Source organism: Prorops nasuta, unplaced genomic scaffold, assembly GCF_024137725.1.
Source record: "Prorops nasuta isolate Cenicafe-Biocafe unplaced genomic scaffold, Cenicafe_Pnas_1.2 PNAS00032, whole genome shotgun sequence".
Lineage (NCBI taxonomy): Eukaryota > Metazoa > Arthropoda > Insecta > Hymenoptera > Bethylidae > Prorops > Prorops nasuta.
The window spans coordinates 1,772,699-1,799,168 of NW_027116829.1; the positions used below are offsets into that span (position 1 = coordinate 1,772,699).

The window sequence follows — 26,470 nt, forward strand, 5'->3', positions numbered from 1 at the left end:
TAAATAATTTTATATTTACTAATCATTAACGTTTATCATCAGTTAATATTAAATCATTTACATGGTTTAAAGCTTTGCAAAATATTTATTCACTGGTAACAATACACAAACGTGCTAAATAATTTAGGACAAAATCATTTCAGTCATACAATATTTTTTAAATAAGAGATATCTCATTCCATAACATTTCTAGTTTGCTCCAGGTGAAATACCTTTGTGGGTATTTCACGTAGAATCCAAATTGTGGATAAATTTACCTGCCTAATGACTTCTGACGCAAAATACGTCAATGGATGTGTTATTCACAGTTTCTCAAAACATATAGCACTATCATAAGTACGAAACAAATATTATTCGTCATTTTCTTTTATTTACAAGGTGTTCCATGTTAACAAAATTGCAACATTGAGCACTAAAGAAGTATTTTCGTGTTTATACAATAGCTTATATTTTCTTGGATATTAATTGTCTTCAAACTATCACGACATTCATATTTATGAATGGTTGATTTCAGTTATTTAAAAGATGTTTTGGTCGTATGGTGATTTAAACTCTTATGTAATTGCTTGGAATAAATTATTTTTTTGCCAAAGAAACAGTTCTTCATCGTTCTCCAGTAATATTAACAATTCCATAACTGATGTCAAAGGAGTCCTCAGGACTGACGATTTTTCCCCAGAGAATCACAGAATCATTTTTCAGCCAATATCAATTCCTATGGACCAGAAATAATGATACTGATCAAGCATGCTGCTATTTAAAATTAAAAAGAAGAAGAAGAAGAAACAATCAATGATTCGTTGTGCGAGAAACCAAGAAAAGCAATGCATAATTATGGTGGCTGCTCCTAGGCACTGCTCATTATTCCTTGTGCAACGAGATATTGTCCAAGGTTTTGTTGAAAGTCACTTGAAGCGAAAATATGAACTTCCGAAGTAAGAAAAACCTGTTTACGAAAAAGGGAACAAATAAGAAACACTCTTGTGCATTTCCCTCGTGGGATTCAAGTTCATGAAAAGAACACGAGGATCATCGTCGTATTATTGAATACCAACGGAAATACCAATAATCTTAACATATGTATATATATATTATTGAAAATCCAAGACGTTTTAAATGCAAATTAAAACCTATAAAGGATCGAACGTGCGATGAGGAAGAAATAAGAGACGAGGATTTTTAATGAAAGAAGAAAAAAAGGTAATTGAGAGGAAAAAGAATGCAAAAACGGCAACCCTTAAGATTGGCGGGGTTGTCCTTGCTGGAAGGAGAGGTGGGGACGTAGGTGTACTGAAAATGAGGAGAGGGGGGATGAGAGGTTGGCAATGGGACAAGGCCTCGCGGTTCGCGGATCGCAGCAAGTTGGCCAGGTAGGCAGGAGAGGCTGTCGCACTCGACTGGCACTCAGCTCAGCGCCCGCTGTGCCCACCACTCCAGCGGCTTCGCGACCACTAATTTCCTCCGACGCTTCTTATCTACCCCCACCTTTGAAACCCTTAACAGGAGTTTATCAAGCAGCCACGACAACGTCTGGCCAGTCTTGCTGCTCGCGACTTCCACCAGACGCGTCTCGCAGGCGTCCAAACGTCGACGCTTCTCTTTCGCACACCTTTTCTACTTCCGGTGCAACGCGTTCTCCAAAAGTCCCTCGACTTGTTCGCCGAGCCTCACCACCGACTCTTCTCCCTCCCCCATCCCCCCTCTCACTCTATCCTCTTCTCTCTCTCTCTCTCTCTCTCTCTTTATCTAACACCAAAACCACCGTTCATCCTTGCTCGTCAATCTTCTCGTGCAACTTTTCGAATGTGCTACGATCGTACGTCGAACGTGCATCGTTTCTCAAGGAGATAATATTTTGTGTGTCTCCCCCCCCCCCCCCTGATCCAAGAACCTCTCGGGACCTTGGTTCCTCGATAGAAACCGGAAGGGATTCGTGCTCCCTTCAGCGGAGGATTTCCTGCCTCGCAGTTGCTACTGTTCAACAGGTATGTCATCCTTAGAATCTCGATTGAGAGTCGAAAGCTCTCTTAAAATTCATGGACAAAGTCCAGAGAAAACTTTGTCCCAGGAACGTTCGTCACGGAAGCCTCGCAGGAAGTAAAAGTTTAAGTGCGATACGTAATAGTAGGAATAATGAAGATGTGGATTGATTTTTTCTTTTCTTTTTTTTTTTTTGATAAATTATGAAATTTCAATTAGCGATTAGAGAGGGAAGAGAATCGAGTGGAGGAGGAGGATAATATCGAAGAAACATAAAAATCGCCACGAGGTCACAGGCGGAAAGTAGCGAGAAAGGAAAGGTTGCCGTTGACCATACAGCTATTTATTAAGAGACCGAGATGGGCGCTTAGGAAAGGAACTCGCACTGACAATGGACGGTTAAGGATTCCTCAGGATGTCCGAGAAAATCGGTGATGCCGATCGGGCCTCTAATGACGCGCCATTTCGTTCTTCCGACCTAACACATCCTGCAAAAATCTAGCGCAAAATCCAAACTAATTAAAATTTATAACGACTTCGCTTGAACTTGCGACACTCCGATTTAAACTTTGTGTTATGCTGTAGTTGCGTCTCTATTACGTAACTGACGCAAGTCTGATCGTTCAAGGTCTCTGTCGAGGGTAATAAGGCGAGCCAAAAATCTCTCGGATTATTCAGTATTTATTGTGGCTGAACAATCGACCGTGTTTCGGTGCTGTCAAAGCTTTTCATTAAATAATTAAAGAAAGAAAGAAAGAAAAAAAGTAGTTGAATTATTGAAAAACAAGGGACGATCCATCGCAGTGAGTATAGATAACTGAAGAAGAGGCGATTTTTTGTTAAAAAAATATTCGCACACTCGCATCTGTCCAGCTCGGACCTTATCCCCTTGCGTTGAAAGTCGAGACCGCGGCGGACCGTTTAGATTTACGCTGATAAAAGTCGAGGGAGGTTTTTTCGTGACATAATTCGGAGGTTAGTGATCCCTCTTGGATATAAATGTTGAATTTAAATACGGAGGGGGGGGGGGGGTGGAAGGTAGGCCCCGGAAAGCGACGCGACAAGAAAGAAATCGTCCGCGCAGTAGCGCGTGTGCCACGGATTCGATGGAGCAGAAAATTTCTGCGACTCCTCGCAAAGCATTATAATACCGCATGCAAATCGAACCGCAATGCTCGCACGGATTACGCGCCTGAAATCTTGTCGTAACAATAACAGGGGAAACAATGTATGCAGAGAACTTGATGCGGTAGGCAAAGACCGTGTGTCGTCGGCCAACGATCCGCTATCACGTACTTTGAAACTCGCAGCGTAACTCTCGAAAGTCTCTCGAATTAAATGCAGCTATTTATTTTCTTTCTTCGTCGAAATGCAAAGGAACGTTGCTCGATCCAATTGCATAAATACGCTGCAAGCTGCAAATTTGAATTTGCCGAATGATAAAGCTGATATTGGGAATCCTGTACAAACTCCACGAATTTTAATAATTGGGTCGTTTGAGCTTCACTTTTACGTAGTCGAGAATCAACTATTAATGAATCTTACTGACATGTAAAATTTTGTTTTAATTTGTTCCTTTTAAAGCTGTGAAAATGCGCATTAAATAATGTAGATTTTTTCCCTTACGCACAAATCTGAATACAATTTATTCTCCTACTATATATTCGACTCTTTTTCTAAAGGTCGTCTATACGAACCAGCTATAGTGACGTGACACGGATAATAATTATATTTTAGAAAATCAGTGTCTATAGCGTGGGCTCGCGGAACAAGCAGTACCTCGTCTTTTCTTTAATTAGGGGCAAAATATTCGACTGTGGGAGAGAGGGCATCTCCCCCCCCCCCCCCTCAAGTCTCGTATCAAGCTGTCGAGATTTCGTCCTAAGACAAAGCGCCGTGATTTCTTATCTGGGATTTCTAGAGATAAATTATACCTATCATCCATTTTCAGAGTGAAAAATATTATTCGGGTTACGCTCGTGGCATTTCTGAGTGCATTATTCGAGATGCAGTCTGAAGGAAATTCGTACGTGTTCTCGGAACTCGTTTCAAGGTGAAGTGGTCGTTTGCGATCAAGGGCACAGATCCGTCTTTGTATATGTAAAGGGTTGCACTCATCGTGATCCAAACGACCTTGAGTGCAACAATTCCAGTTACCACGTGCAGTCCTGTCCTCGTTGAGGTCGATTCTCCGCTAAAGGGGAAAGTCACCTCATCATCCCACTCGTTTCTCACTCCAGATCCACCTTCTTTCGCAATAACCAAGAACAAATCATAGTTGCTGGAAAACAGGTGATCTTTGACGGTAAAACGAAGATTTTCCAAGTTGTTGTTAAATTATTCAGAGTTTCCAATAATTAGTAGAAAAATAAATATAATTTCATATACTCGGCCGTTATCACACGACATTTACATGTCAACGACTCGATGAATTTCGTTTTTTTTACGACGAGGCTTTTATTGCTGAATATCTGCCTCTTTATTACTACACGATAATAATTTTATAATTCATAAATTTGCGACTGGATTTTTTATAATGGCGCAACATAAATTTATTCCATTCTAATTTCAGAACCTCCAAGGAGCTAGCGAATTCTTCTCGACTTTCCTTATAGACATTTTCCTCTCGATGTGTTTTTGTTTCTCCGAGGTATCTAAACCCTTTCGTCGAATAGTCGCGAGTGGACAGGTTGCACCTAAGAACCTTCGAACCGGTTTGCAGGTTTTCCTTACAACTTCCTCCCTGGTGACTTGCAACTTTCGTCTTTCAGACTGGGAGGATGAATCCTTGCACCCTGCCAAGTGGACCATTCACTGATAACTTTTTTTAATGACAATAAAATATCACGTCTTTCAAACAATTTTCTTCGCTATTTACCTTCTTTACACTCGAGTAACGTTAAATTAATATTTTGCAAAAAGAAAACAAATTTACTCGCTAATTATTGGGAAGAGAATGTTAAGAATTATATTAAATTAAATAAAAGAGCATCAGGAGAGTAAGTCGAACAAATAAATGTTGCAATAGACGCGTCTAATTGCAGTGGATCTTTCGGTCAATCGGAAATAACAAAGTCAATTATGTCACTATTTATATGTATATATAGTATATCTAAACCGACAATCGGCTCCTCACGAATTTCGCACAGTGAAAATAAAAGGGGCGCAGGATAACGATCGGACTTGGTTGTTAGAAAGCGATCGTCACTCGGTAATTTCTCGTTACGACATTCGACCTCAGCTCTGTCGTAAGTGGCCAGCCTCTAGTCACGGGAAATTTTATTGAATTATCTCCTACATAGAAAACTATCGATAAACCGATCGATTTTCGCTTTGCGAAACGGTGCTCGTTGGAATCGCTGAAAAAATCAAATAATCCTAGGCTCTCCGATCTTTTGCAAAGCTTTTGCCGGGTTCCATATTCTACTTTTAACGGTTTTAACGACGTTTCGACTCTTTTCTCATGCTAAAAAAAAGAAGGAAAAAACAGTTTAACAGAACGAAGGTCGAGGATAATGGGAATTTCTTTCAGCTGCTTCGATGATCGATATTAATGAAGCAAAGGACGAAGAAGAGAATGAGAAACGTCATAGGAGCTAGAGAATGCTCGTCACAGTGTTGCTGAAAATTTTGGCCTACGTAGAAGCTGTAAAAAATGACAGCTTTTGTGAGGTCGCGTGAGTAAACTCGTGCGAACAATTGAAAATACCTGCAGACGGGAAGTTAACGACGTGGTTCACCTTGATGAAACTCGAATCGCCTGCACCTCGAGAGATCTGGCGAACCCCCGTGCGATGCCATTGGTCCATTCGGACAAAGTCAAGGGGAAAAAATAGAAAAAGAATCACTCTCAATGACGCGCGCGGTAGCATTTAATCGCATCCGGTCTGGAATTTCCGTATGGGGATAATTTTAGGAACGATGAGCAATTTTAAATTGACGTCAAAGTCCTGTCGATGATACGATTATTGGTGAGTCAGCGGAACTGTCATTGAAAATTGTTTAGATAAATTTATCAAACGCATAATTGAATCATATTTTTTTAACGAAGGACGATTCCGATTATACAGAAACGTTCGATAATTAAAAAGACATGTAAAAATTGAAGAAAATTTTGATACAAATTATTTTGTTGCTAAATTGTTATTCAATGGTGCGGTAGATGAATTATTTTCTCAAATCGAAGATTATTATATGCAAATAAAAGAATTAGAGCCATAGAGATTATTTATGGGTGGAGGGGGTGACAGAAAGGAATTTTTGTCAGTATAGCAGGATACTCGTTACACTAAGGATCATTGGCACAAAAAATCATTGCGCCATGTTAATTTAATAGCGTAATTTTGAATCAACGAGGGACGATAAGTTGACGAAAATTGGCGTGATTATCGCGTTGGCTCGGTAATTTAGCTTTTGCAACAATTCCTGGACACAAAAGGACAATTACACGAGCCAATTTGCACGGCCAATTCGTGTCGGGAAAAATTGTAAAAGAGAAAAATTCGTAGTGCGCGCGCGAGCTCGACGCCTAATTGCAGCCGCCCGTTAATCCTGCCAGCCAATTAGAAGGATGCAGCTATTTTTTCACCGCCCAAGGACAAAATTGTCACGTATGCAGATTTTGCAATAGCGCTTCGTTCGAATCTCAGCCACTTTTTTCTCTCTCCCCCTCACTAGCTTAATTCCCTCCACTCGTAATTTTCTATTGCAAATGAGACTGCGAGGAACAAATCATTTTCTACTTTTATCATCAAGTTCTCCTATGTATACATGCATAGGCACTAATTAAAAAAACTAATCCCACGACAGAAACGCTCGACAATTTTCAAACGAGAGAATTTTCATAAATAAATTACTGTGACAAGTATAATACATTTTATTCGTTCATATTTACAATTTTGCATTTTTTTCCTTCTTTTACTACTTTGTCGCTCTGATTGCAGGTTCCTGTGGATTATATAAAAATACCAAATCATGGCGAGTGCCGTAGAGTGGTTAAAGGACGTAATATACAACAGGAATGGTAGTATTATTATGATACTTTGCAAGAAAAAATGTGGTAAAATAACACGCAAGTAATTTATTAATTATTTTTGATTTTAGATCCTCGAACCAACGACTGGTTCCTGGCATCCGGTCCTGGACCAATTATCACTATTGTCGTGACCTATGTGTATTTTAGTCTATATGCAGGACCCAGGTACATGCGCGATAAGAAACCATATACACTGAGGAACACTCTGATATTTTACAATTTCATTCAAGTTCTTGTGAGCATTTATCTCGTTTACGAGGGTTTAGATGCTGGATGGCTACGCGATTATAGCTTCACGTGCGAACCAGTCGACTACACGATCAATCCAAAATCCATGAGGGTGATTAAAAATTAATTCTTTCATTCGTAAATGATGAAAAATCTCTCCACACGTTTAAAAAACAACAAAAGATATTAAGTAAATTAATTCTCTGTTTCAGATGGCACGTGGCGTTTACGCATACTTCGTTTGCAAGCTCATCGAGCTTTTGGACACAGTGTTCTTCGTCCTTCGAAAGAAACAGCGTCAAATCACGTTCCTGCACGTTTATCACCACGCAATGATGCCGATTTGCGCCTGGATCGGAGTGAGATACGTGCCAGGTGGTCATCCAACTCTTCTAGGTGTCATAAATTCATTCATTCACATCATCATGTACTCGTACTACATGCTGTCAGCGTTTGGACCAGAAATGCAAAAGTACCTTTGGTGGAAGAAGTACCTGACGTCACTCCAACTGATCCAGTTCTCCATTATCCTTTGGCACAACGGTCAAATGCTATTCACCGACTGCAATTTCCCAAAACCCCTCTCCTTCCTCCTGGCTCTCAACGCTGGATTATTCATTTACCTCTTTGGCTCTTTCTACATTAAAACTTACAATTCCCCATCGAAAAAATCCGTCGAGAAAACTGCCAACGGCCTCTGCAACGGAGTAGCCAATGGCGAGGCTAAGAAGTCGGATTGAAAGCTTCCTGTGCACCAAAAGAAATTCGATACTACTTTTAGTAAAAAGCTCCTCTCAAGCTTTTTCTCTAATGCTTCACGCGCCAAAGCGTCCTTGCACAAGACCATGCGTACAAACCAGACATTTCTATTTTCCAACTATTTTTATATCTGTCAAATTTATATGGTATATTGCAACATTAATTATTAATTACTAATGTTAGTGATTAATATTGATCGTTCAATTATTCGCCTTTAATACGCTTTTCGAGATAAATGATTTTATTGGTTCCAATTTAAATGTACGATTGGATCGATAATTTTGGGTGAACGATCTTTTTATAATTCAACCCTGGCGATAACGATATTGATAATATTTTAGCGGTAATCGATAAAGCAGGGAACTGCCGTTTATGTTTTTAAGGCGATCGATGGAGTTACGTGTGTTCCGCTTAAGGTTCCTTCTCCCCTTCTTTTAAATCTAATCATTGTGTGTCTTTTTATTTGAAAGGAAAAAAGGTGTTAATTCTTATCTTACGAGATCCTTCACAATCAGCTGTTTTTTTTTTTTCTAAGAAAATCAGATATCAGTTAAGTGAACTAGATAAATTGACTCGTGTGAAAAGAGAATAAGGAAAAACTATAGGTATATATCGGTAACTATAGCGAGAAAAAATTGATTATTCGCGCTGTATAAAAATGACAATATGAATTTTGCAAGCGATAAATTTGTACTCAATTTTATATAAAATGAAAAAAGATATTTACGAAATAAGACGAATTACTTGTTTTAGTTACCGACTGAAGATTAGGCTGTTATCCACAGCTCAATGTAATTCTCATATTCTTAAATATTTGTTTTTATTTTTCATAAATAATGTCGATAAGATAGATATTGACAAGTTCTGTCTCGCGTGTGCCGTTTTAGGTATGCGAAAAGCTCTACAACGTAAGAATTGTTCTCTCAATAAATTAAGCTAAAGATAATTGTAATGTTGTACACATGTTATTAATTGCCAAAGTTTCAAACAACTATGAAAACAATCGAGCATTATTATATTCTTGTAATTTCATACAGAGCTTGTTAATGTTTCATGAAATTTTTCATGTAATTCTAACATAATCGAATTGATAAATTAAAAATTATATAGACCAAAGGTCAAGACTACTAATTTAAAATAATGAAATTTCAATTTTGTAATAATACAATTTTCGATTAATATTCAAAGAGTGTATGTCGTTGGTTTTGACATTTATAGAGAGAAATTGGCCACACATTCTCTCGCATTGGACTGATTTTTGATGTTTGCATTCGGCGATGCGTCTATTTTCGACCTTTATTTTTTTAATTCTTCATTTAAGGACTTTTACATTAGTGTGATTGTAGGTACTAATTGCACGTTGACAAATCATGGATAAAAGCAGGCAGAAAAAAACATACATTCGATAATCTTTTTAACTAGTATCCTCGAAGACAATTGTTTGTAATAAAAATGTAATACAACACGATAACAGTGTGTGAATGCTTTTTACCTTTGTAACCTTAAACCTTAACCACAGTACGTAATAGTCATTATCGCGATGTCGTTAAATATTTATATTAACAAGAATTTTTATCGAAGAGATAAGGTTTTCTCTTACGTTTTTTTGTAAGACAAGATAAAAGAAAACTTTTCAGCAGTTTGCTTAACTGTTAATTTAATAAATAATTGCTGGGTTAGTTGGGCCTGTAGAATGGTATCATTGTACCATTAGTGGAGGTGGATAAAATTAACAAATCACTGCGTATCATCGAATATTCACGGATTCCCGGCTGCTCGTCGTTAAAGGTCAGGACCGTGGGACCCAGGGGACCCCGACTTCCGCTTTATGCTAAATTTCAACCGTCTGTCTTTCGCATTCAATCCATCCGTCCAGTTCGGCGCGAAATTTCGAATATCCACGCTGTTCAACGTTCCTCTAATTTTTTTCATGTTGACATCACTCCTTATGCAAATCGTTCTATATATATATATATATTATAAAAAGTAGTTTACTCGTGCGTGTTATTAATAAATTTTATTTGTGCTGAAACTAAAATTTCGATTTAATTCGGGATCTGCTTAGCAAGTCGTGATAAACTTCCGTTATGCTTGATAGAGTATACTATATATATCTTCTACATTACAGTCGTTCTATCAAGAATTCGTGGTATAGTAGCATTTTTCCGCACTCATCAATTTGTCGTTTCTTATTCAAGATAAGTTTTTTAAAAATCGTGCCTAGAACTAAAGGCTAGAAAGATTCATTGAAAATTGATACAGGATCACATACTGCAAATCAGAGTTGTCGTTTAGTTTAACATTAAAGTCTAATCAGTCCCTAAAATCTTGTAGAATTAATGTATAATAGAAAAAATTGTTTGAAACAAAAATTAGAAGCTTGACTAACAGGGCTATTGAAAGCTACCCTTATCTTCATCTGGAAAACAAGCTAATTTCCTTAAAAACAACTTACACCAATAGCACTTCGCTTTGGAATTGGCGTAAAAACTGATTAAACTTGTCTAATATCAATTACGATCTTACATAACTGGGACAAAGTATTCAGCACTGAATTAAGCTCGAATTCAAGGGCAAAAACAGACAATTTTTTGGGTCACTATTTATTAAAATGTATCAATTAAAATTCTTACGCATGCTCGCTCGCTATGAATTTCAGCATTTACACTTAATTATGTATAACCGAAAGGTACTTTAACCGTTTCTTAACTTTTTATGCGAGCGTGAATGCTCATTTTTAAAAGGTAGAAAATAATAATATTGCATAATACGCGACTAAGGAGATATTGTTTAAAGTGTTATGCCATGTTAATGACCATTATCCAAGGGAAGTCGTAAAAGATTATTTGTTTTTCCTCGCTATTTTCTACTTTTCTTCCCTGGATATATCGATGAATGAGTGATTACTTTACGCGGTCAGTGACAGTGAATTGTGTGCAAATCATTCCATCGATCGAATATTAGAGCGGGAAAGCGTTGACTTTATTTCTCTTTCATCGTGCTTTTATTTTCAAATAAACTTTCACTCGCTCTATGCAGCTGTAATTCCTGATGGATTTTTTCTCGAATTCCTTGAAAACGAAAAAAGAATAATTATTTCACATTTGACAATCTTTTATTCATGTATTTCGTAAGTCTTACAACTATTTGCTTATATCAATAAAACATTAAACAAGTTTCAAAATAGAATTCGATGAGGAAGCGATGATTCAATTTATAGAAAAAAGAATGAAAATTGGCAGGCAAGAGCCAAAATTGATTAAAATATTAATTTTTAATAATTGAGAAACCACAAGCAGCGCTCAGTACAATGATATATTAATCGGTTAGAGTACGAGTCGAGGGCTCAGCATATGCAAGTGTTTCGCTGATATTTCACTAATATCTCTTTATGGGGTAAAGACAATTGATAAATGTAGCACCAGTTGATTTTGCGATATTTGAGCCACCTAAGACTGCGAGTACCCGGAAAAGGTCAAACAACTTATCGCGCTCGCGCAGTGTTTGGGGGGCAAACTACGCTTCCTCGGACAAACTTAATTATAATACAATAGTGAAGACTTTTCGACGGAGGGGAAGTGCGCTCTTTCAGTCTCTCTTGGCGTTTTGTGGTGGTTGGGCGGGTCGAAGGGTTTTTCACGAATCTCGAGTCCCAAAAACCAATTGCAGCTGCTGGACTCTCCTGATCGCCGAAAAAGCCAACTACATCGAGTTTACGTACTATCGCAGGGTGTGTGCTTATTATTTTACCAACTTTCTGCCTTGTGCTATCACAGGCCAATCATTTCTGGCGTTTCAACAGACGGCAGGAGGATTCCAGTGTGTGCACACCAATTTCTAAAGATTCGACAGACTCGAAAGGATGGCCACTGTTATACGCGCGTTTCTTCGAGGTTACAGATACCTCAACGAGGATGTTGCAGGTATAGTCAAGTTATTTGATAAAATTTAAACATCGCAATGTTGTAAATTTAGATGTTTCTATAAATTTTATTTAACTTTGCCAGGAAATATTTACAGCTGTAATACCCCTGTTTTTCAGATCCCAGAACGAAAGACTGGTTTCTCATAGGTTCCCCAGTGCCAGGTATATTCCTTTTAGCATTTTATCTATACTTTGTTCAAAAACTTGGACCAAGACTTATGGCCAGCAGACCACCTTTCAAGTTGGAAAGGATAATGCAAATGTATAATGTCACTCAAATAGTACTGAGTGCCTATTTATTGTTTAAGGTAAATTGAAAACTGGATAAAAAATTTACAATTTTTCTCCAATTTTAAAAACACTGAAAAATCTATTGTAATTATTTTACAGGCGTTACAATTAGGGTGGTGGAGTGATTATAGTTACGTGTGTGAACCAGTAGATTTTTCAGATACACCCCGAGCTGTTGAGGTATGTTTATAAAGTTATTGGAACTCTTTGAAATTATTTTCTTTTTTTTTATTATTATTGTGTAAATAATATTTTTTTGATAAGGAAAGTGAAAATTGAAGGTAGGATAATTAATTGGTTCTTGCTAATAAGGTTGCAGCTACTGTATGGGCATACTTTATGGTGAAAATAGTTGACCTACTCGATACGGTATTATTCGTTCTTCGCAAGAAGCAAAACCAAGTGTCATTTCTTCATGTGTACCATCATGCTGGAATGGTAATGGGTAGTTGGGGAGCAGTCAAATATCTTCCTGGTGGCCATGTAACTTTTCTAGGTAAGGATCGTTCAATAAAGCTGGAAATAAAATATATTAAATAGCTTGTTTTACATTTTTTTGTTTGTTTGTTTTGTTTTAATATATATATATATATATATATATAATACGTAATCTGAAAGGTAAGAACATGCTTGTCAATGGTCTAAAAATAAATATACAAGTTGATATTCGATAAATATGATTAGGTAAATTTTAATAGTCTCTTTTTAAATAAAGTTGAAATCTAATCGCATTAGCTTTCCAATATTACCATAAATAAGTAAGCTTCTACCTTGACCCAGGTTAACCAATACAAATGAATTATCGATGTACATTCCAGAATTACAAACATTCTTATTTTTCTTGTAACTGTATGACGTAAGTCTGTGGCACGTTAAAGTCGTTGACCGTTCATATAGTAATTCACATTCTGTAATTATATATCCAAACAAGCCTTTATTCCGATTAATATTGAATATTCAAAAGATAGCAGTTGAAATATTAAAATTACAAAGAAGTACCAAATTTGGTGTGATAACTGTAAGTAAAAATCACTGTTAATCTAACACGTATCAGGTAGAGATGAACTTTAAAATAATGTAAGAGTGAAGCAATGGCAAGCAATGTTCATTTATGAAAATTAATGAGGTCGTTCAGTCGAGTTAATATAGAATACATTAAAATAAATTATAAAAATTGCAGAGTTTGATACATTTTGCAAATGTTAGGTCTGATAAACTCCTTCGTCCACGTGGTGATGTACACCCACTACCTGTTGACGTCCTTAAAGATTGGCCAACCCCAAAAATGGAAAAAATATATAACCCAGCTGCAGCTGCTCCAATTCTTCCTGTTAATGGTGCACTTTGGCGAGTTGGTTTGGGTGAAGGATTGCGATTTCCCACGATGGCCAGCAGCAGTCTTCATCCCTCAGAATCTCTTCATGATGGTTCTTTTCGGAGACTTCTATTACAAGACGTACATTGCCAAACCAAAGGCCAAGGCCCAAGGGGCGAGCAAAAGCGAGCAGAACGGCGTGACACAACCGGAAGCTGCGAATGGCAAGCCCAAGACGCAATAATAATGAAGCACGCACCAGAGAAAGCCTATAAAGAAAATAATATACGAATAATCGAGCTTGTGCAAGCTCGATTAACCACTCCAAACTGGGAACTCCTCCTGGTTTCATCTTGTATTTAAGCTCGCCACTCGTACTCATTTTCACTTCGCGCGCACAAATATTCCCAATGCTCGTCCCCCATTCAGAGCCGCACGAAACGTTAATAAAATTACGTTACGATCAATCGATAGCTGTAATCTGCTCTTTTTATTATTCCTTCTTACCAGCTTGCTTTTCTTTATCCATTCGTCGCAATGCGATGAATATCTCTCCCTCTTTTCTATACACAAATCATACACGACTATTGTATTCGAGTTATGAATGTTTTTAAACAATTTTTTTAAAGCAGAAGATCGTATATATTATTAACAATTACTTTTATATATAAATTTGTATCCCCATCTACATACCTTGAAGACCTGATAGTGAATTATAATTATTATTTTAAATATAGCCTTGTTCGAATTAAATTAAAACTGTAATAAAGAATAAACAATGTTAATATTGCTTCTATATTATTATTACACTACTGTTAGTTAATCGTTACTTTGTAATTGGAAGGTACAAGTGTATAAATCGTTGCTGAGGACACTATAAGCTAAGAGTGTTACTTTCTCCGGCGATTCAGAACGCAGTGAATTAAGCATAGAGATATCGAATGTAAAGTTTTATGGTGGTTCAAATAATGCATTAAATTCTTCGCTAATAAAATAAATTGTAAATATTATTCATGATAGAAGAGTGACAAATTAGCATTAATAAAAAAGTTTTAACGGGTGGATTTCTCGAGTGCTGCAACACAAGGAGATGGTGCTACTTCATTAACCCAATATGATACTTTAGAGATCGTCGAGGATTCTGAATGGAATTTTAATGCCCTAAACAATTCAATCGAGAGGTATAGGCAGGGGAGATGGTATCGAGGAAGCAAAATTACCGTTGTCAGTTAAAAATCCAGGCGTCCCACTTTTTTTTTCGACGGTACCATCCGAGAGTGGTTTAACCCGAAGAGAGGGGAGGACGAGAGGTATACGTGTAGCAGGTACCGCTCTCGGAGTACACATTTGAAACGGTGCCGTTACCTCCTTTTGGACCACCTAGTCCACATTCGAAGGTCGCGTCAGAATTTCATTTTCGATCGACCAATTTTCGTTCGCATATGTATGTACATACATACCAGACGACTCTCCCATCGTCCAGCTTCATCCTTACGAACAACCAATGTTTCCTACAGATTTCTGGGTTAATCAATTTGAAGAAATTCGACCTTGAATGCTTTAAATAAAATTTTGGATACTTGACCCAATGCTGAGAATCCACAAACTCGAACGCTAGTATCGTTTTCCTCGTTTTATTTATCAATTTCATCCCAGGAATTACAAGTATCTCTTACTTCCACCATGAAAGAATGAAACTTTTTCCATTGGTCGATATTCCATGGAATACTTTTAAAGAAGCAGGAAACGGTTTATAGTTTATTTCATACAAGTAAAACAAAAGCATCAACATTTATGCCTACTCTATAATATTAAGTGTACAGTATGATGCAAGTTTTTTTTTTGTATATTTTCAAGACAAATACTTATGACTATACAATAGTCTCATTAGCAGGATAAGCCCCATTCGGAGAGTTAATATTTGATCGGTTACACGAACCATCCAAACATTTCACTTAACACTAGTCCGATGATTCTGAAAACATCAACTTTCAGCTTCAATGGCAGCGCATCTCGAAATGGACGAATGATCAAATACGAGAGATTTAATAAATAAAGATAAGGGAAGTAGGAATTAAAACCACCTATAGCAATATGTGATCGATTGCGTTTGCAAATGTGGCACACATGGTTTCGTTACAGATTTAAAACCAAATCCATTATTCCGATGATCCTTGACTCTCGCTTCTGACGTTTCAAGAATCATTTTCATTCTCTCTTTCTCCCTATTCCACGATGGTTCAAAAGAGGCACAGAGTTCCGTTTCGGTCTAACGGTTCAACTTTTGCATCGTGCCTCTAAAGAAAAGGGTGCTGTCTTCGAATACATTAGACTTTTTTTCATACCGTTCTCCATTGCACAGCATATCACGTTTTATTGGTGGCGAATAACTCTCCTCACTGGCAAACTGTTCTAGTCTCTCATAAATTTTTAAGCAGCACTTAAAGCAAGACTGATTATACCTTGGTAATATACTATACAGCTCGTTCCTATCCTCATATTATTTTATTGCTTGTACAAAGAGATTGTTAGCTTCCTAAATATTTTGCTGAATCTTTACGATATTGGTTTGGTCCAACGAATCTCTCTGTACCTTCAATCGTTTTTATATGTTTATTTCGAAAAATTAATAATTTACTTGAATATTTTAAACTAATCTATATGTTATTGAAAGGAATTTTCAATGGGCATCGAAAGATGATAAAATTTATTCAGTACTGCATATAGATGTGTAAGTGAAAATCTAAACGCTATAACCTACTTTTTGTTTCTTTTAATGACCATCTCGAAAAATCGAATTCACCTGCGTACTCTGTTGTTTAATTTTTTTTTTAATCTTTTTGAAGTACTGCATTCCAGCAGACGATCATTCTACATGATTTATGATAGACACTTTTACGTGGTAATATTATTGTATCCTGGTTAAGAGAAGCAAAAGTCTTTTCTAAATTATCTGACTTGCTTGAGCTTGTCCTAGAAACGTTAACATCCTTTTATAAGAAATTTGTTTATATTTATTAAAAGTGAAAAATTATTTTATATAAACGTACATACCTGAAACGGACATTTGTTCCCACTGTTTTCGTTTTTCTATATAAGAAATGATAAATAGATATGAATTTAAATGGGTTAGTAAAAAGTGGATAGAAAGTACAAATAAGGTTAATTAAATTTAACATATGATTTAAAGCATTGACAAGTTTCACTACATGTATAAAGTCCAAGTGCAGGTATGCGCCAGGTTTCAACGTGCAAAGAATTTCAAAATACTGCGTCTCCTTCATAAATCTACTTCCTGTTTCACGTAGATCGTCTCTTTTGGGTTATTCCGGTCAAACAGATTTACAATCGACGGACAAATACTTAAAGCTAAACGTGATATTTTCCAAGAATGTAGTTTATTCTGCACCATGCACGCGTCATCGAATTATAAATATCTTATTAAAGTAGCTAAGAAATAACGGATCGAATATCCAACGACTGAAAGAGACAGTTGTTCAACGAGTGATTCTCGTTATCCAAATGGACTAGGCATAAAACCTGCTGAAAAGCAACTTTGGAACTAGAATAATCAACATATGCCATTTTCCAACAATATGTAAAAATCTCTAAATACTATGAATCAGCCAGGAAATAAGAATCGTTAAGTCATCAGAGCCAAATCCAAAAGGTTGAGTTTTTTCCTCCTTAACTTTCTGCTATAATCACTTTACATGAATCAAGAATCATTTACTGACGTCAAATAAATTGTTCTATATGTATATTATTGACCAGGGTACGTATTACGGTTGGTCTCCGCTTGAATTTCTATCGGAGCGATTAAAAGAGGGGGATTGCACATTAATATTTAAAAAAATCATTAACATTTAATGAACGAGCAAGAAAATATTATAAAAGCTTGTGGAGCTTTTGTTCGACAGTGGATCTCCCTGCTTCTGGCAGCTTTGTTGAGCCAGTCGTGAGTCTAGTCACATCGGAGTGTTTGAGAACTGGAAAACAGAATCATCGGTGGGGCGGTCATCTCGTTCGACTCTTTTACTTGGAGACTATCAGTTTTTGGTGGAGGAAGCACTCGTCGACTTCTACTCGTCCGGCGCGGTCATTCATCCGTTCTCCAGCTCTCGCCAGATCTTTTCACTCGAAAATACTAGACAAAATATCAATTGTACAGTTTCATCGATTAATCCAGCATCGAGTGTTGTCCCTTTTTCAAAAGTGAGTCTCTACTGTCGTCAATCCTGGAGCTTTTATGTTAGTTCGAGTTATCGTACAGTGTTGTTAATATTACATTAAAAACTCCATTCGATTAGAACTCATTTACCAACAATTTTATTATTTGTAAATTACGAGAAAGCCTAAACGAATTTTCGTTTTACAGTTTTTCTTGAAAAGTAAAATTGCCAATCGATAGAAGCATGGCTAATATCATGAAACTCGTTGTGGATAATTACCACGAAATTTTGGAAAATCACAAAGGTAAATTTTATTTTATATAAATTAATAATTAATTGTTGGGGAACCACACACCCTCTTGGTATTTTGTTTGCCAAGCTTTTCGGTGTACTCTGATGCTAATTTATTAATTATATTTGTCTTTTGATTGACACTAATGCTATTGATTTTATTTAAATATTTACATAGACGTGTTAGTCCTTGAATTTTTAATACAGCTGCGCAATACTATTCAAAGGATAATCTTGGTATTATATGTAAGTCCTTCAGTGATTTCCAAAGGATTTTATGCCTGAGAATTTAGCATGTACGAACAACTCAAATCATTTACACATTACGCACATAACGCGTTACAGACTTTACTTAAAAATCCATATAGGAAGTGTTTCTTTTTTTCTTTCCAAGATCGCCTCCATTGAGTAGAAACAAAAAATATTAACAACTAAAAAATAGGTATAATATTTCATTTTGCAAACTATGGTACAGACTTATTTTAAATCTAATTAACAATAACAATTAGTTGATAATGACCTACTTTGTATATTTATTGATTATATCTAATAAATTATCAAAACCAATATATTCAGAAGGACCTTTGAGTGCATTCAAACATTTAGTTAGCTCTTAAACTTTCGAAAAGAGATGACAAGAATTCAGTGGAGAAATTAAGATTTGTAACGGGACAGGCTATACACCAAAACATTGATACACCACAACGCATTATACCAACACTAAAATCTTCGATACAAACTCAACGTGTGTCTCTCGCTCCAATCGACACATTAAACCTGTCATCTCTTCGGCAATAAATCTAATTCACAATATATGAACTTCATCGTACAAACTTGTCACTGGAATACTTAACATATATACCACGAACTTGAAGCTACAAAGTGTTTATTTAAATATTTTTTCTATTATTCTTATTATAAATAATTCATAAGAATTTCAAGACTCTCAAAAGAAACTCAAACAAGCATTGATCAAACTTTGGTTCGAGTGATTGTAAAATGCCAACAGGAAGATCATATTTAAAGTCGTTGACACTGCTCGTAGGATAATTTGTTGTTTATCGAGCATAATTTTTATAACCTCACCTAATTTTGCCAGATCCTAATGTGGACTCATGGCCATTGATGGGATCACCTGGACCAGTTTTATGTATTCTGGCAGCGTACCTGACCTTCGTATTGAAAGTTGGACCAAAGATGATGGAAAAGAGGCCGGCCTTTCAGCTTAATACTCTCATGATTGTGTATAATGCCTTTCAAGTAGTTTTCAGTATATGGCTGTCAACTCTGGTAAGTACCATTTATCCTTATCTTAAAAATTCTAATGTACGATGGGAATCAGGAAAGCCAATCTGCAATCTTGCTTCTCGTAATTAATCAGTTTTCATTTTTAATGTCCCATGTACCATTATTTATTATTGTATTAATATTTCAGATTTTTTTGTTTGTTTCTTAGGCTTGGAATGTCAATGTTTTTAGTGCAATATTTGGGGGTAGTTGCAACAGTGCAGCTCGTGAAACTCAGGAAACTGTTGAAATACAAGCCATGGTACGTTCATTATATTAATCTGTAATTAACATTATAGCCAATTTTCACATGTCTTATATTGTTGCAGTTATCAAGGGGTGCCTGGTGGTACTTTTTTGCAAAGATCATTGAACTTTTAGATACGGTAAGTACATCAATAACTAAACATGTAAATACTCGAACTAATTGTCAAAAATTTAATTGGATATAAAGAGTTGGACGATTAGTAATATCAAAGATTATCATTGGATATTAGCAGTTTAATATTCCTATACTGTCGCAAGGGATGATTTTAATATGCATAGTTTCATTATGTACAGACAAAGGCCTGATGCAATAAAGTCCCAAGTTTTTGAATATGATCAATCCAATTTTTAAATCGAGCGGAAGGGTTGGCCAATTAGTGGCATTTTATTAGTCTTTGAAAGACATTAAATTTCTCGAATAATTATCTTTTGAAATAATATGTATAAGGAGTCGCAATTAGGAGGAACGACTCAAATAATTATTACAAATTTCAAGAAATCCTTCTGTTTTGATCCTCTATTCCATATGAATTTGTTCGCACAGTGAGCCCTTCCACAAATAAAGGTTACAAGAGCATGGAGGAATAGAATCTGTGACGTAAAAATAATGACTTTACGAGTTAATGTAAATTGATTGCCTCACGTACACCATTCATAAAATGCAAAACAGGCGGCAGTAAGACATCGAGTAGAGTCGATTCGATCGCGTTCGGAAGCTATCATAATCATTGATCATTAAAATTCAATCAACACTAAATAAAAATGATTGATTAATCTTCGTTAAAAATTTATTAAAACAACTAATTAATTCGATGAAGCATGTTCAAATTATTGATCTGGTTTAAAGAAAATGTAAAAATTTCAATTCTTTTATCGAACCAAGAAGAAAAGCAGATGAAACGTACAAATTAACATTGCTGCTTCTTCTTCAGGTATTCTTCGTTCTTAGAAAAAAACAGAATCAAGTGTCGTTCCTTCACGTCTACCACCACACGATCACTTGCTTCTTTTCTTGGTGCTACCTCAAGGTCATACCTGGTGAACAAGGAATGCTTCTTGGTTTCTTGAATTCCGTTGTACACATCATCATGTACACCTATTACCTAATTGCTGCTCTGGGACCACAGTATAGGAAGTACCTCTGGTGGAAGAAGTACATGACGAGCATCCAATTGGTATGACAATATCAAAAACACATTTTCTTTTTTACAAAGAGCTTTCTAATATTACTTCTAAATATCTTCCAAACGATTAAAATAATTGCAATAAATTAATTAATTTCATATACTTTAGGTGCAGTTTGGAATTATGTTGTTCTATCTGATCATGACACTGGCAATGGACTGTAGAATGCCAAAAGCTCTGACCTATTTCTTCCTGACAAACGTAGTGATCTTCATCTATTTGTTCAGTGATTTCTACCGAAAAGCCTACAAGAAGAAGCAAGCTTAAAAAGTGGATCGTTAAATTAAATTTAGTTTCATCTAGCCGAAATGAAAAGGAGAGGTGCTCGAAGAATCTTGCCAAGCATACAAGCAAACGAAATGATAATGAGAACCAATATTGATTCCACTACTCGTGTTTACATTTCGCCGAAATAAGCGAGTATAATGAGAGAAGGAGTAGAGTCATTAAGAAGGAAGAATGGTGAGTGACCCATTTAGCTTGGTTCTTTCACTCGCGCTTGGCTGAAATATGAAGCGGAGTCCGACTAATAAGTAAGTCGATAGGCTTTTGGCATTAAAGTGTTCCATGCTGGAAGGAAGAAAAAACAGAAAAGTGGCGAAAGAAAGGAGCGCAGTCCTGATCGAACTGGATTATACCCGAGGCTCGAATCCTCGAGTGCTCAAAGTGGATTGCGACCCGATGAGAAAAAACGAAAATGTAGCGGCGCTTTAATTATCGTTACATAGCGAAAATCGCCTACGTTAAAATGTTCACAAGTGCAAAAAAGATCCGGAACGCTTTTTCTCCCTAGTCCGCAAATTGCATAGTTCGCGGCTGAAGCATACAAACTTTTTTCTCGCGTCCCAGAAATTCTCCACACCGATAAGTCAACACCCTGAGGATTTTATTTGCCGCTCAAGATGATCCTACGATCGTCATTAATTTGTTCAAACTCTTCACGATCCGTTATATAGCGCGGTCAATGATTCGATCGTTCGTATACATTTGAACAAATCGATGATGCACTTTCTTCACCGATGGTATATTTTACATATATGTATTATTTTAACGGTTAAATTATTTAAATAAATTATTATGTATTTAAATCGATATGCCATCGGCGATGATTCAACCTAAAATATATTATTATATATTGATCCTTTAATCTTACAAAGTCTGCACCAATTGTACACAAAGTTATGTAATGATTAATTTTAATTCGTGATAATAATAATAAATTGCTTAATTGTTCTTCTCTCCTGTGCTTCTTATTATTTTTTCAACATTGGTAGATTAATTGTCATACACGAGAGAGATTATCGACTATAATGAGTAGAATTCGTCAATATTATACGCTTTTATTATACAGCACAAGTTACACACGCGTATATACTATTATAATACAATAGAAAATTAACGATCTAAAGGCGATTTACCAAATTTTCTGATAAACTGCATAGATCTTTCATAAGGCAACAAAAATCTTTCTATATGAATAAACAACGCGAACTCACTTTATTTACATTAAGAAATCTATTAAATACTATAAACTTTACGTAAAAACCATTTAATATTAGGTATTGTTTGATAAAAATTATTTGTACGAAAATGTAAGGGGTGAAAATGAAATTGGACTGAAAAACAAGATTGTTTTTAAGCCTTTGGCAAATCTAATAGTTAAAGACTGGATCTTTGGCCATAACTTTCTCGATTATTGTCTCTGGATTAAATCGTTTACACACTATATCCTCTATTCATGTAACAACGTTCAACTATAATATTCATCGTTCCTTTTAAGAGGGCTATTTAATAATATCTATTTAAACATTCGCAAAATAGCCATGTCTCTCCAATAATTAATTTTAAACTCTTAAATCTCCATTGCTCGAATATATATTATATTACAATAATTGAGGCACAGTGAATTTTGATTCGTAACTAATCTGATTCTTAATTAACTTTAATTTTTGTCCTAAAAGTTTTTTTAACACTTGTTACGTTTTTCAGATTTTACAGCATGCTGCAAAACAATGCAACAGGCTGTAAATTAATTACGAATATTTCTCTCGAGTCTTAATTGACTTCTTATAATTGTTTTAATTGACATTTTATTAAACTACATAGAAGATATTAATCTAACGCCTGAATGTTTCGAAATAGACTATTCGAGATACGTACTGTAGGCTTTGATTATCCACTCGCTGCTCGCAATAATTAATACTCACACGAGTGATAGAATATCGTCTTAAATAATAGTTATTGCAGCAAAGGCTAATAATTGTTAATTAAAAAAAGTCATGAACACAGTCCAATGGATTACTGAGGGACTCAAAAGCAATCCAAAACACTTTCAATTTGAATCATCCGATTCATTACTCGAGGACACCCCAAATACATTCCCAATTAAGGTGTTGTAATTTTTTCTGAAAATCATTACATTATTCCTCTTGAAACGTGCTTCATAGGAAGCTTTTTTTATGGTCCATCCTTGCTAATATATTTGTATGTGTAAATCACATATTATTATTCATTTAACCAAGCGTTAAATTGGATGTTATTGTTTATTTAAGATTTACGATATTTTGTTTAACTCCACTCCTTTTCGCACACTCTCGAATCATTCCCTTTTCGATTTTCCATTCTGTAATTGTCCATTTTGGACCTTTACACCACTGTCCTCCTTATCCTTACAGACCTCTGTAACAGCTTCACTTCTCCTCGTATCTTGCTTGATACCATTTTGCGTTATCGCAGGTTGGCCTTTCACTGTACCATTTTCAGCAGCCAATTTCTTATTCATTTTGTACGCATTATTGTAGAAATCATAGAACAGGAAGTAGAAGAAAATGGCATTTGGAAGAATAAAGATCACGGACCATCTGGGATAGCCGCAGTCGTAGAATAAAAGCTGGAAGCTGTGCAGGAAGGCAAGGCAAAATTGTCCCTGAAATGCAAAAACAATTCATGAATCATAAAAATGTATTACCATAAATCTTACATTGATCCAATTACAAGATTATCCTTACCATTTGCAGAGTGGTAATGTATTTCTTCCACCATAGATATTTTTGATACTGAGGTAACATGGCAGCCAGTAGATAATACGTGTACATTATAATGTGTACAAAACTGTTGATAACACCTGTCAAATTACAAGAGATTATTATTCATCTTATTTTACACAATCAAATCTAATTACTTTCACTTTTAGCATTCTCAGGACTCGAAGGAGTGAATCATGGGAATTTTTAATCATGGAACGTACCTATGAAGGTTCCGTGACCTCCAGGATAATATTTGGTAGCTCCCCATGCTATCATAGGCATCACAGTGTGATGGTACATGTGGAGAAAAGTGATCTGCCTTTCTTTCTTTCGCAACACGAAGAAAACTGTGTCTAGCAGCTCCGAGATCTTTGCTAGAAAGTAGATGTAGACAGCTCGCGCAACCTGAGTGAAAAAAAAATAGTAATTTTAACTTCTGAAAGTCATAGGTAGTGCATAGCTACGTGAACAAAAGAGTGCCATGAACGATTGACAGGCATGCTTTACGACGAAGTAGGCTGAAATCATTATTGTATACATTTTTAGGAAAAACACTGGACTACCTTTGTATTTGTTTATAAGCAACATATATCGAGCTACAGATTTTATTTACCCTCAATGCTTCTGGGGTGCTGGAGAAGTCCACTGGCTCGCACTTCCAGCTGTATTTCCTCAGCCAAGCAGCATCCAAACCTTCGTAGAACAACCAGACACTGAGGATAACTTGAAGAAAATTGTAGAGGACTAGAAGATTGTTGAGTTGATACGGTTTACGGTGCTCCATATGCCTGGGACCCCATGAGAGTACGAAGTATAGGTAACCGATCAGTATGGTTGCCCCTGGTACTGGTGAATACATCAAGAACCAATCTTTCGTCCTGTGGTCTGTAACGATAATTCATTATTCAACTATGTCACGCTATTAAACTTTTATAATTCGCTTTAATAATCCTCTTACCGGACAAATCGTGAAACACGTGATGGTAAAATCGAACCATTGTATTGTTATAGATGTTTGACATCTTGTCAATTTCGGGTATACTGCTGGTGTTCATTGGGAAGTTAACTGAAATCATACAATTTGTTTTTTAATTTAATTTCGTTAATTAAACAGTAATTAATAATTCATTTAAAATAATGCTTATATTAATTTTTGCTAGTAAATTGCGCTTAAATTTGTGATTAAATTCTTTGGCTTTTGACTTATGTTTGCTCGAATGTAATTAAAAATTGTATCAGGTATTAAGGGTATAAAGAAGGTGTTACAATGGTATCAGTGCGATACTGTGTGCATTAGGCACTTTCCTAATCCTAATAAGAGACAGTCTCGATCGGTAGATTGTACAACTACCTTACGCAAGGCTTCATTCCACCTTCAAAACTGCGTACGAGCTGTGTGTACCGGTTTCCGTAAAAAATATAGAACACACGAGTGGTGGAGATGCTATTGACTCGCGATTTCGCAGCTTCTAATCACACAGTAATTTCGTTAATAGCTTGCTCAATGGCAATGTTAGACCGGAAAAGTCCAAAGAATGTCTGCTTAGCTCACCATTTTTTTTTTATTCATCTTTCGAATCTGGATCAGACGGTGAAAGAGGAAATGGAAGGGGGAGGGGGAGGGAGAAAGGTCACAGTCGTAAGGCCTTTGCTGTGCAGTCCAATTGCTGCACTGCCAATTTTTTTCACTCAATTTCGCAAACTTTCGCGTGCACCTACTTCTTAGACTACGTTTTCTCGTGATTCATTATCAGAGCTCTCTATATACTTATCAATACCATTTCTTTTCATTACACAATTTTTGTCAAGTAAGATAAGCTGTATATACGTACTCGTGCATAATTCTATTAATTAGTTTTTATTTACATGAATCGAGATGCAATCGTTTCGTTGAATAACTAAATTCAACGTTTAAATGTTTATTGCTTCCTATGTTTTAGCATTGTATATTTGTATTGACTGACGTCATAGGAACAAGATAAGGCGAAACGATAGCTGCCACCCAGTAAATAACGAAATTCACTTTTAGCTTAGTCAGTATTGACGTTTATAAATTATTTACCATGGTAAAAACATTTTTATTGAAACCATTTAGTTTATCGTGCAAAACATATTCCAATTAAGGGGAGATATTTTGTATCAATCGTTTCTCTTCCTTGTATTTTGTTTTCAACAAAGATATTTCAATTTTTTACCAGATAATTAATTTATTTGTCATCAACCTCCCATGTACTGCTCATTAACCTTGTTTTTATAAAATTTTAACATTTTTTTATAATTCCATAGGAATAATTCCATTTGATACATTCAGTCATACAAGAAACGAAAATTTGTACGATTGTTTCATACTATTGACCTTTGGAAGTATTTGTCAGTGAAAAAACAATTATGACATTTTTTTCTTGCACTTTTTAATTCATTTACATCACGCTTTATGGGAAACAAATTAGACTCGTTGGATAAAATGCTTGCTCGACCAAAATTTGTCAGAATGATTATTTTTAAGAGTTTCAGTAAATCTGTCAGAGATGGACGTTCGATGAATTAATTACTTAACGTTTTGAATTGTAGATAAGTTTTGTTTCTAGTATTTGCTTCATTCGCAAAATTAAGAAGGTAAAGAAATTCTTGCGCAAAGGCTAATACTTGTGAATTGCATAACTCTACATGCAGTCTTGTGTACAAGTACAAAAGTGTCAGTGCAACGAT

At 35.9% G+C, this 26,470-nt stretch overlaps 4 protein-coding genes across 8 annotated transcripts in view; 3 read left to right on the forward strand and 1 right to left on the reverse strand.

The window, feature by feature from the left end:
* The first annotated feature begins 1,504 nt into the window (after positions 1-1,504).
* On the forward strand, positions 1,505-9,473 carry LOC136783120 (very long chain fatty acid elongase AAEL008004). 2 transcript variants are annotated; one of them, XM_066742981.1, is made up of 4 exons: positions 1,505-1,985; positions 6,924-7,003; positions 7,084-7,355; positions 7,456-9,473. In XM_066742981.1, exons 2-4 carry the CDS (start codon positions 6,955-6,957, stop codon positions 7,981-7,983), a joined length of 849 nt encoding a protein of 282 aa, XP_066599078.1. In that variant the 5' UTR covers positions 1,505-1,985; positions 6,924-6,954; the 3' UTR covers positions 7,984-9,473. The 2 variants fall into 2 exon arrangements, with proteins under 2 accessions (XP_066599078.1, XP_066599079.1); XM_066742982.1 differs by lacking the exon at positions 1,505-1,985 and adding an exon at positions 6,222-6,590.
* Positions 9,474-11,220: 1,747 nt separating this feature from the next.
* On the forward strand, positions 11,221-14,329 carry LOC136783175 (very long chain fatty acid elongase 7-like). The gene is made up of 6 exons (XM_066743098.1): positions 11,221-11,732; positions 11,805-11,925; positions 12,045-12,235; positions 12,318-12,398; positions 12,531-12,714; positions 13,425-14,329. The coding sequence occupies exons 2-6, from the start codon at positions 11,865-11,867 to the stop codon at positions 13,775-13,777; spliced, it is 870 nt and encodes a 289-aa protein (XP_066599195.1). The 5' UTR covers positions 11,221-11,732; positions 11,805-11,864; the 3' UTR covers positions 13,778-14,329.
* Positions 14,330-17,443: 3,114 nt separating this feature from the next.
* Positions 17,444-21,977, forward strand: bond (james bond). Its single transcript, XM_066743099.1, has 7 exons — positions 17,444-17,748; positions 17,912-18,009; positions 19,096-19,286; positions 19,453-19,545; positions 19,613-19,669; positions 20,483-20,725; positions 20,844-21,977. Exons 2-7 carry the CDS (start codon positions 17,949-17,951, stop codon positions 21,000-21,002), a joined length of 804 nt encoding a protein of 267 aa, XP_066599196.1. The 5' UTR covers positions 17,444-17,748; positions 17,912-17,948; the 3' UTR covers positions 21,003-21,977.
* Positions 21,978-22,059: 82 nt separating this feature from the next.
* The window catches only part of LOC136783173 (very long chain fatty acid elongase AAEL008004-like), a 58,802-nt gene continuing 54,391 nt past the window's right edge, over positions 22,060-26,470 (reverse strand). For 3 of the 4 annotated variants that reach the window (XM_066743096.1, XM_066743093.1, XM_066743092.1), the window contains exons 2-6: positions 24,720-24,827; positions 24,375-24,646; positions 23,983-24,166; positions 23,744-23,859; positions 22,060-23,661 (exon numbers count right to left, since the gene is read on the reverse strand). In XM_066743096.1, the coding sequence (XP_066599193.1) occupies positions 23,335-23,661; positions 23,744-23,859; positions 23,983-24,166; positions 24,375-24,646; positions 24,720-24,816 (996 nt within the window). In that variant the 5' untranslated portion in view covers positions 24,817-24,827 and the 3' untranslated portion in view covers positions 22,060-23,334. Of the gene's footprint in view, positions 23,662-23,743; positions 23,860-23,982; positions 24,167-24,374; positions 24,647-24,719; positions 24,828-25,313; positions 25,471-26,470 lie in introns of those variants that run through there. The other variant, XM_066743095.1, reaches the window with a different exon arrangement.